The sequence below is a fragment of the Herpailurus yagouaroundi genome, unplaced genomic scaffold (genome assembly GCF_014898765.1).
Source record: "Herpailurus yagouaroundi ecotype Mexico unplaced genomic scaffold, PumYag 140, whole genome shotgun sequence".
In the NCBI taxonomy this organism is placed as follows: Eukaryota; Metazoa; Chordata; class Mammalia; order Carnivora; family Felidae; genus Herpailurus; species Herpailurus yagouaroundi.
In genome coordinates this window covers 47,401,507-47,413,018 of record NW_024412395.1, presented here as the reverse complement: position 1 = coordinate 47,413,018, position 11,512 = coordinate 47,401,507, and the positions used below count along the sequence as shown (strand labels likewise).

Below are 11,512 nucleotides of genomic sequence, written 5' to 3'. Positions count from 1 at the left end.
TTTCAACGCTTATTTATTTTTGGGACAGAGAGAGACAGAGCATGAACGGGGGAGGGGCAGAGAGAGGGAGACACAGAATCGGAAACAGGCTCCAGGCTCCGAGCCATCAGCCCAGAGCCCGACGCGGGGCTCGAACTCACGGACCGCGAGATCGTGACCTGGCTGAAGTCGGACGCTTAACCGACTGCGCCATCCAGGCGCCCCTCATTAACTGCTTTTCATAAGAAATGCCAGTTGCCTTATGTGATGTTTGTCTAAAAAATGGCATATTTAACTGATAGGTACATGCCTGAGTTTCTGCTAGGTTATTTCCAATTTTTCTATGCTTTAAATGTATAATGTATAAAATATCTATGCTTGAACACCATTCTCATTGCCTTATTTTCCTAACTGAAATGGATTTTGTTTAGGCAATCACTTACTATGAAGCCGCTCTGAAAAGTGGACAACAAAATTATCTTTGCTATGACCTGGCTGAGCTTTTATTAAAATTGAAATGGTATGACAAAGCAGAAAAAGTTCTTCAACATGCTCTAGCTCATGAGCCTGGTATGAAAGTCTTTCTGATTTGAAAAAAAGTATACCATATCTGATATGTCTGATCTGTTTTATTTTTATATTATATAAATGTTCATTTGTATTCTCAGTATTGTATATGTGAGGTTGGTTAATTCATTATCAGAATGTCACTCTACTAAAATAGGATATTTGAATGATCTAATAACAGGTTTATGAAATAGTTAATTGTGCCATAGAAAGATACTTTACTTTCCAGAATAATATGAAACTACATCTGATGTTTAGACAAGTAGACATTTTTATAATCTTTCCTCTTAAGTTTTTTTTTTTTTAAATTCAACACAATCCAAGAATATAATGTGTAAGTCTCCAGTTTCTCATGTGAATTCTACTTTCCCTGTTCTCAAACTACCTTCCTAGAGGTAATACCATTTTTGTGTTTCAGTGTATATGTAAGTACATAACTATAATATGCATAATTTTTCTTTTTGAATGTATTGTTCTTCCTATTCTGGAATTTTTTCCACAGATAGCATATCCCAGATACAGTTTGTTAGTACATTCATATCATTCTAATGGCATCATAATATTCTATAACTCAACAGTTTTTTTTTTTTATTATGACTCCATGTTTTTCTTTTTTAACTTTCTTTCAATTATTGGACTTTTTTTAAGTTTATTTATTTATTTTTGAGAGAGAGTACAAGCAGGGGAGGGACAGAGAGAGAGAGAGAGAGAGAGAGAGAGAGAATCCCAAGCAGCCTCTACACTCTGCACTGAGCCTGTCATGGGGCTCGATCCTATGAACTGTGAGATCATGACCTGAGCTGAAAGCAAGAGTGGGATGCTTAACCAACTGAGCCACACAGATGCCCCCAATTATTAGATATTTAGCTGATTTTCCATTATTTTAATATTTATAAACTATGTTACAGTGAGTATCCTTGTATTTCATTCTTTGGTATATAGTTGCTTATATCCTTTTTTTTTTTGTACTCTTTTTTAAAAATTTTTATTTAATTTATTTTTTAATTTACATCTAAGTTAGTTAGCATATAGTACAACAATGATTTGAGAAGTAGTTTCCTTAATGTCCCTTACCCATTTAGCCCATTCCCTTCCCATAACCCCTCTAGTAACCCTCTGTTTGTTCTCCATATTTATGAGTCTCTTATGTTTTTATCTCCTTCCCTGTTTTTATATGATTTTTGCTTCCCTTATGTCCATCTGTTTTGTATCTTAAAGTCCTTATGTGAGTGAATCATATGATATTTGTCTTTCTGTGACTAATTTCGCTTCGCATAGTACCTCTAGTTCCATCCACGTAGTTTCAATGGCAAGATTTCATTCCTTTTGATTGCCGAGTAATACTCCACTGTATGTATACACGACATCTTCTTTACCCATTCATCCATTGATAGATATATGGACTCTTTCCATACTTTGGCTATTGTTGATAGTGCTGCTGTAAACATTGGGGCGTGCATGTGCCCCTTCGAAACAGCATACCTGTATCCCTTGGATAAATACATAGTAGTGCAATTGCTGGGCCGTAGGATAGTTCTGTTTTCAATGTTTTGAGGAACCTCCATACTGTTTTCCAGAGTGGCTGCGCCAGTTTGCATTCCCACCAGCAGTGCAAAAGAGATGCTTTTTCTCTGCATCCTCACCAACATCTGTTGTTGCCTGAGTTGTTAATGTTAGCCATTCTCACAGGTGTGAGGTGGTATCTCATTGTGGTTTTGATTTGTATTTCCCTGATGATGAGTGATGTGGAGCATTTTTTCATGTGTCGGTTGGCCATCTGGATGTCTTCTTTGGAGAAGTGTCTATCCATGTCTTTTGCCCGTTTCTTCACTGGATTATTTGTTTTTTGGGTGTTGAGTTTGATAAGTTCTTTATAGATTTTGGATAGTAACCTTTTATCTGATAGGTCGTTTGCAACTGTCTTCTCCCATTCCGTTGGTTGCCGTTTAGTTTTGCTGATTGTTTCCTTTACTGTGCAGAAGCTTTTTATTTTGATGAGGTCCCAATAGTTCATTTTTCCTTTCGTTTCCCTTGCCTCCAGAGACGTGTTGAGTAAGAAGTTGCCGTGGCCAAGATCAAAGAGGTTTTTGCCTGCTTACATTTAGGTCTTTCATCCATTTAGAGTTTATTTTCGTGTGTGGTGTAAGCAAGTGGTCCAGGTTCATTTTTTGGCATGTCACTATCCAGTTTTCCTGGCACCACTTGCTGAATATCAATTCCATTGGGTATTCTTTCCTGCTTTGTGAAAGATTAGTTGGCCATACATTTGTGGGTCCATTTCTGGGTTGTCTATTCTGTTCCATTGATCTGAGTGTCTGTTCTTATGCCAGTACCATACTGTCTTGATGATTACAGCTTTGTAATATAGCTTGAAGTCCGTACTTGCTTATATTTCTTAAGAGTAAGATGCTAAGTCAAAAAAGTATGTGCATTTAAAATTTAACTGGAGGGCAGTTGTTGGGTCTTGTATGTAAGCCAATTTGACAATAAATTGTATTCATTAAAAAAACTAATAAAAATAAGATAAATTTAACTGGATACTATCTAAATTGCCTTCTTATAAGTTGGTACAAATTTGCCTTTTTTTTTTTTCTTTTTGGAGAGAGAGAGGGAACAAGCAGGGGAGGGGCAGAGGGAAAAAGAGAGAGAGAATCCCAAGCAGGCTCCACTCCCAGCGCAGAGCCTGATGGCAGGCTCACTATCACGACTGAAAGATCATGACCTGAGCTGAAATCAAGAGTTGGAGACTTAACCAACTGAGCCACCCAGGCACCCCTATACAAATTTGCTTTTTTAAAGATTTTTATTTTAAAATAAAATCTAATGCTTACTCATTGTCAAAATTTAAAGATTACAGAAGTGAGTGAAAGTTGTGTTGTCCCAACTTTCCAGAAAAAAAAAACACATTTACTTTGTGTATCATCCTAATTAGTGTCTCTGCCATGCCTCTCTTTGTCTCTCTCACACAGAATTACATACCACATTTTTCCTGCCAAAATGGGATCATATTATACTGTACATCTACAGTAGACATTTTTCACTTAATAACTTCTCTTCATGTTGGCAAATATAGCTTTTCTTTATTTTCTTTAGTATAGGTATTCTGTATCTTGATATAATAATTTATTTGATGAGTCCCTTATTGATAGACATTTAGACTGAAGAAAAGTTGAAGACAGTATGAGATAAGCTTCTTGTTTATATACCTCTGAGTTGAGTTGTGCCGCATCATTCTTTCTTACGGTCAAAAATGTCCCATCATTGTGTTGTGTTAATTATAGGGGAGAAAACCACTTCAATTTGAATTTCTTTGATAATCGATAAGGTTAGGCATCATTCCATGTCTGTAGATCACATTGCCTTCTAGGATGTTTTCATTTATATCCCTTGCTTTGACCCTGAACCTCTGATTAATCATCTGTCACCTGTTCATCATTTGCAGACATTTTCTCCTGAGCCTATCCCTTTTTTTGTTTTTTTAATTGAATTTGTCATTTCCTTAGTCAAATAGAATAGTCAATTATTATATATACCAGCCTTTCCTTTTTTTGAGTCCTGAATTTCCTCTCATACTCAGAAACTATCTTCCTTCATCTTAACATCATAAAAATACTCTTTTATATTTTCTGTAATTTTTGTAGAACTTTAGTCCATGTACAGTTTTTACTATATTGTTTCCCAAGTGGAGACCAATTTTATTTCCGTGCCATTTATTGAGATGCCATCTTTGTCACATAATAAACTTATTTGTATATATGACTAATTCTGAGAATCTTCATTTTGTTGCCCTGTGTTATTTTTCTTTTGCCAGTATCCTATCCACTGTAGCTTTAAAATGTCTTCAGAGGTGCCTGGGTGTCTTAGTCAGTTAAATGTCTGACTCTTGATTTTGGCTCAGGTCACGAGCTCATGGTTTGTGCGTTTGAGCCCTGCATTGGTCTCTGTGCTGACAGCACCACAGAGCCTGCTTGGAATTCTCTCTCTCCCTCTGTCTTTGCCCATCCCCTGCTTGTGCACACACTCTCTCTCTCTCTCTCTTTCTGTCTCTCTCCCTCAAAATAAATAAATAAATATTTTTAAAAAAATAAAATGTGTCTGGGTATATGATAAGGCCAGCCCACTCGAAGTTTTCTAGGATTTTCAAAAATAGTATTTTCATTTAGCTTTGATGAGGTTGGTGCTTAAATTTGCCTAATTTTGGATTTATTCACCATATAAAGTATTAGTCCATAAAAATATTTGCATGGGTCTGTCAGACCTTGCTTGAAACACTACAGGTAGCCTTAAATGTGCATATGCATTTTTGAAAAGGTTGTAGAGGAAGAGTGATTCAAGTAGCATATTTTACTTATATGGGTATAAATTTATTACACTTACGTAATATAAATGCTTTCGTGTAATAAATATTTGTTGAGCACACCCCATTGTGCACTTAGATGCCTTCATGTGCATTTTATTATATACTGTTTCATTAATGTCCACATTCATTTTTGAGGCAATTATAATTATTCCCATATTTAACCGACTGCGCCACCCAGGCGCCCCAATTATTCCCATATTTAAATTAAAACCTAAGACTCTGTTTCCTTGACATATGTAACTTAATCTAGCTGAAGTAGCCAGCACCTGGATTCTAATAAACATCTTAAACTTATTAGCATGTCTGAAACAGAATTCCCGATCTGCCTCCCCACATCTGTCCTTCATGCAACCTTCATTGTCTTAATAAGAGCTTTATCCCTCTAGTCATTGCTGAGAGCCCGGATCCTAGCCATCACCCTGTCCCTGCCTGTAGGAAATCCTGTTGATTCCCCTTAGGCTGGGGTTTTAAAGAAATAATATATATAAACCACTTTGATGGATATGTGGCACAAAATCAAGAGTCAGACACTTAACCGACTGAGGCACCCCAGGTGCCCCTCAGACTGATCATTTTTAGATTTCTTAAGTGAGGTTGAATGGCTATGTTTTTAAGTAATTTGTTCATTTCACGAACTTGATAAATAGTAGAAGAAACATTTTCTTATTTATGTACGGTTCTATTATTGCTCTTAAATCACAAAATAATAATACCAAATATTTAAATAGCACTTACCATGTACTAGACTATTTTAATTGCTTTGCATATGCACACTTGTTTCATAACTTACTTTTTAAGTTTTACAACAACCCTATGAGATGGGTACTATTCTTTCCCTTATTTTACAGATGAAAGGGAAACACAAAATGTGTAAGTATCTTGTTCAAAGTTAAATAGCTAGTAAGTGATAAGGACTAGATTTGAAACCAGACAGATTGCCATCAAAGTCAGTGCTCTTAGTGACTGTACTTCATTGCTTATCAAGTGTCTATTATTTTAAAAACAGCCATTATCTTCCTAATTGTATGTAGCAACTACTCTATCTCGTTTTTTAATGATTTCAATCAGCATAAACGTTTATACAGTTAAAAATGAAAATTGAAATTCTTACATGTATTGTTACATTGTTATCTCTTAATGTAAGTCTAAGAAAAACCTTGTTGTTATCCAGTTCCTTAGCTTTTCTTCCAGCTAGTTTTTATCCTAAATCTTTTTTCTTTGTTTAATTTGGCCATCCCTCAGTTAACTGACTGAAAGTTTTTCAACTTTATTCACTATTTCTCAAAATCATTCTTTGTAAAGACCTGTTTCAAAACTTGTAGAAAAATGTAAATGTTTATTTAAAAATGACTGTTTGTTCCCAATACCTTCTCTCATAGTAAATGAACTGTCAGCTCTCATGGAGGATGGACGTTCTCATGTTCTCCTAGCAAAAGTTTATAGTGAAGTGGAAAGACCTGGTGATGCCATAGCTTCATTACAACAGGTAAATGTACTTGTGAGTGCTTGTGGGGTGTCGGAGGGGAGGGGAGAAGGGAATACATCACGGGTAGGAGAAAGACCAGTTATTTTGGCCCAACTACCACAGAAAATAAGTCAAAATAGAAATAATGATCAAATGCCAATGGATTGTACTGTTTAAATGTGTTATTGATAATCATTGTAACAATTACAGCAAGTTAATATTTTTAATCCACTTTTGTACCTGAGGAAGCTTGGTTTAATAATTTGTGTAAAATCACATGACCAGGGTCATAGGTAGGATTTGAATTCAGTTTTTTCTACTTTTGTTTATTTATATCTTCCTTAGTTTCCCTTAATATTTTGGGGGTTTTCAGAGGAGAGGTTTTATACACATTTCCTTAGATATATTCCTAGGCAGCTGATGGTTTTTGATGATTTTTCAACTTCTAGTTTGCTATTAGTTTTTTTTATAAATGACTTAAGTTTTATCTACTGCACTTTCTGCATTAATCAAGATGGTCACATGAATCTTCCTTTTTTTCTTGTTAACGTGGTGTATTAAATTGGTTTTCAAATGTTAAACCACCCTTATATTCCTTAAATAAATGTCACTTCGTTGTGATTTTTTTTTAAAGATATTGCTGGGATTTAAAGATACTCACTAATACTTTGTCTAAAATTTGTATATCTATGTTCGTAAGGGAGATTGGATCTCTAAGACTGTTGCTGTTTCTTTAATATTTGGAGTAATTCAAAATTAAAACCATTTCTACCTCAAGGCTTCGTTGATGGCAAGTTTTTATTAAAGGATTCCACTGAGGGTTTCAGACTGATCATTTTTTTTAAGTTTATTTATTTTAAAAGAGAGAGCACATGGGTAAAGGGCAGAGAGGGAGACTGCCAGTGCAGAGTCTTACACGGCGCTCGAACCCACAAACTGTGAGATCATGACCTGAGCCAAAATCAAGAGTCAGACACTTAACCGACTAAGGCACCCCAGGTGCCCCTCAGACTGATCATTTTTAGATTTCTTATGTGAGGTTGAATGGCTGTGTTTTTAAGTAATTTGTTCATTTCATTAATTGTCAAATTTATTGACTAAGATTTGTTCATTGTATCTTATTTTTTGAATGTCTGCAAGTGCTATAAAAATATCTTCTTTTATGGCCCCGATACTGATGATTTTATTTTCCTTCTATTAATGATCAGTTACACGAGGAGTTTATTAATATTTTCAGAGAACCAATTTTCCCCTTTTCTGGCTTCATTAAATGTTTTCCCTTTATCTCATTAATTAGTTTCCTCTACTTTCTTTGGATCTGGTTTGCTGATCTTTGCCTAGCTTATTGATGAATTATTGTTAGATAATGGATTAGTTAGCCTTAGTTCTGTTCTTACTAATTTAAGGTGAAAATTTTTCTCAAAGCATTGCTTTAGCTACCTCTCACAAGTTTATTATTATTCAGTTCATAATATTCCTCATTTCCCCTTTGATTACTTCTTTAACCATGGGTTATTTAGAAGTGTAGTATTCAGTTTCCAAACAGTTCTGATTTTCTTGTTACCTTTTTTTTTTTTAATACCTCTTAATTCCTTTCACCTATTTTGCCCATTCCACTACTCCCTCCCTTCCGGCAGCCACTAGTTCTCTGTATTTGAGTATTATCTTTTGGATATTGATTTCTAGTTAAATTCCACCGTGGTCAAAGACATACTTTGAATGATTCAATCCTTTGAAATTTGTTAAAGCTTGTTCTGTGTCCTACATTATAATCAGTTTTGGTATAGGTTCCGTGTGGATTTGAAATAATGTGTTTCTGGCATTACTGAGCACTTAGTTCAACATATGTCGTTTGGGTCAGATTTGTTAATTGATTTATCCTACATCTTTGCTGAGCTTGAAGTGGAACATAGAGTACTTCATTACTAATCCTATATGCTTTCTAGAATCCCACACTGCTTGACACCTTTTGACCCAATTTTCATGTACCCAGAAGAATTCTCCATTCTCCAAATAATTTATCAAATGTTTTGATTTTGAGCTTTAGCTAACAGTGGTGTGTGTGTGTGTGTGTGTGTGTGTGTGTGTGTGTGTGTGTGTGTGTAAAATAACCTATATTTCAGTAATTTGCCCAATATGTCCAATAATTTTTTTTATTCTAGTTACGAATGAATTGGTCTTGGACTATTAGATTTCTATGATACTCATTAAATTTCTGTGATACCCATCTAAGTTTATGATTTCATTAAAATATGTAATCTTTAAAGTCTTAATATCTTATCCTTAATTGGTATGGTTTTATCCCTATTTTTCTATCACTTGATAAGAGAATTTCACCTAACCCTAGGTTAGCTATCATTAGCTACAAGAAAAGTGTAATTTTGGTAAATTTAGACTTTTAAAATATTTTAGAAGTGAATTTGGCTTATTTTACTTTTTTATAAGTATTATTAGTCACAGCTGCCTTGGTTATATGAGTTCTTGTGTTGTATGAGCAGATAAATCAAGCAACACTGAGAACAGTGTACTCAGTATACTGAGAAACAGTATACATGGCTAGACAATGCCAGTGGGCCAAATTTAAATAATTTTAAGTTTATATGTTATAGCACTGAGATTATTCATCTTTAATAAAATTTAAAGAGCCCTAAATTTCTTCCCAATTGTTAACATTCTATGCTTTCTGATCTCCAAAAAGATAAATCCTGAGTTATAATTCAAACAGAAACTTATAAATATAATCAAAGTTTTTGATATTTTAAGTTCATTTATTCAGGGCCCATTACTGAGCCTAATCTCCACTTTATGGAACTTTAGGAGTCCCATCTTAGTATTTTTGCATAATTGCTAAACATTGTAGGCCATGGCAGAACTGCTACATTTAGGGAAACCCCAAGTCTTATTAATTGTACTTTCTAAAGATTTCAGATTTCTGAAATAACTCCACATTTTTTCATCTCGTCATCTTTCTGTTACCTTTTAGCCCTGTCCAGCATTATCTTTTGCCCAGACTCCAGGAGCCTCTTAACTAATCCCCATCCCCTTCCAATCTTGTTTCATTCCAGTTCTCCACAACACCAGAGTAATTGCTCTAAGGGCAGACCTGATGTTGTCACCCTGTTGCTTATAAACATGTAGTAGTAACTACCCTGTGTTAAAAACTGCCCTCTAGAATAAAAAGCAAATTATTTAACAAGCTTACCTGATGTAAATTATCTCTGTATTTCTAGCCATTTTTCCTTCTCATTCTTTGGTCAAACCATAGTATCCCGCACCTTCTTCCTTCACCTGTCGTTCCTAATGCCTGTAATCCATCCCATCTCCTTTCCTTCCCTCAAAGTCACATGGGAGTACTACCAGTAATTCTTCAAGTCTCACTTGATCTCCAAGATTAGGTCAGGTCTCCTATTATGTAATCCCAATGCAACTGGTATTTCCCAGCCATAAAACAGGACCCTCATAATTTGCCGTTATTATTTTATTATCTGTCTTCATGCTAAAATTAAAATTTCCATGAGTGTAGGTGTAGTTCCATGTTTTGTGACCCTAGCAAATGCTTGCTTCATTAGTTTACTATGCTGTGTAACAAATCGCCACAAGTTGTAGTCAATGAAAACAATACACACATTTATTTTTTCACAGTTTCTGTGGGTGTGTATTCTGGGCATGGTTTAGCTGGGTCCTCTAAAAGGTGTCAGGACAGTCAAGGTGTGGCCAGGGCTGGGTTCTCATGTGGAGACTTGTCAGGTGGAAGATCTACTTCTAAGCTTAAATGGGTTGTTAGCAGAATTCATTTCCTCAAGGCTGTGAGACTTAGGGCTCCAAGTTCCCTTTTGCTTCTTGTTGCAGATCCTAGAGGTTCATCAGCTCCTTGCCTGGTACGCCAGCTAATAGGGTCACTTAGTTCTTCAAAGCCAGCATGGAATAAGTCTACTAACAGAGTCTTATGAAATGTAATCATGGGGGTGAGATTCCATCATATTTGCCATATTCTATTGGCTACAAGTAAGTTATAGGCCACACCTCACACAAAGAGGGGTGATTAATACAAGGAAGTGAACATCAAGAGGTGGGGATCATGGGAGTCATCGTAAAAATCTGTCCACCATGACAGGTGCTTGAAATTTGAGTTGAATGATTGAAAGGAAACCATACATTTTTTAAAATTTTTTTAAATGTTTATTTATTTTTGAGAGAGAGAGAGAGAGAGAGAGAGCACAAGCAGGGTAGGGGTAGAAAGGGAGGGAGACACAGAATCTGAAACAGGCTCCAGGCTCTGAGCTGTCAGCACAGAACTCGACATAGGGCTCAAACTCAAGAATTGTGAAATCATGACCTGAGCCAAAGTCAGACATTTAACCAACTGAGCCACCCAGGCGCCCCGTGAAAACCATACATTATTTTAATTCTTTAATTGCAGGAACAATTACAGGGGGAAAAAATCACTTTTTATCATCTTAACCATTTTTTCTATGAAAATAAAATCTAAATAAATTAAATACAAACAACCTATATGTCATAAAACACTAACAATTTTGTGACTTTTAACTTAGTGTAGCTGTAATTACTACGAACAGATTATATTTATTTTTGCTTTTTTTCACTTAACATTCGTGTGGCTTTTTCCCTGATGTCTATGTAGCTCCATCTTCCTCATATAAAATATAATGTGACATTCTGACTTTATTGATAAGTTTTATTTTGATATGGCTTTCAGTAAGATACATATACAACAAGGCTATTGAAATATAAAAGGAAAATTAAGAAGTCTATGAAATAAGATGTTTATATGTCATTCTACCCAAGGGTTTTATGGAATTTACAAGAATATTATAAAATAAGGAGAGAAAGTAAATGCATTGACAATCAAAGTTAATATAGTTATTTTAACAGACAATTAAATTTAGCTTTAATCTTTCTGGAACCCAAGGAAAAAACATAGGAAATGGTATCAATTCTTCAAGAAAATTTTATTCTGTATGAAAATATTTTCTAATCATTATATACTCACAATCATTGACTGTTCTTTTATGAAATGACTTTAATAGGAAATGCAAAAGCTTTTGCTCAAAAAATCTGCCCTGATTATTTGCCTTCAGGAAAATGCAAAGCAGGGCACTGAGCAGGGTGGCTCAGTTGGT

At 35.1% G+C, this 11,512-nt stretch overlaps 1 protein-coding gene across 2 annotated transcripts in view; it reads left to right on the top strand.

Moving 5' to 3' along the window:
- The window catches only part of TTC21B (tetratricopeptide repeat domain 21B), an 84,537-nt gene that overhangs the window by 39,299 nt on the left and 33,726 nt on the right, over positions 1-11,512 (top strand). For both annotated transcript variants that reach the window (XM_040475261.1, XM_040475260.1), the window contains 2 exons: positions 411-549; positions 6,286-6,392. In XM_040475261.1, coding sequence (XP_040331195.1) covers positions 411-549; positions 6,286-6,392 — 246 coding nt within the window. The remainder of the gene's footprint in view (positions 1-410; positions 550-6,285; positions 6,393-11,512) is intronic.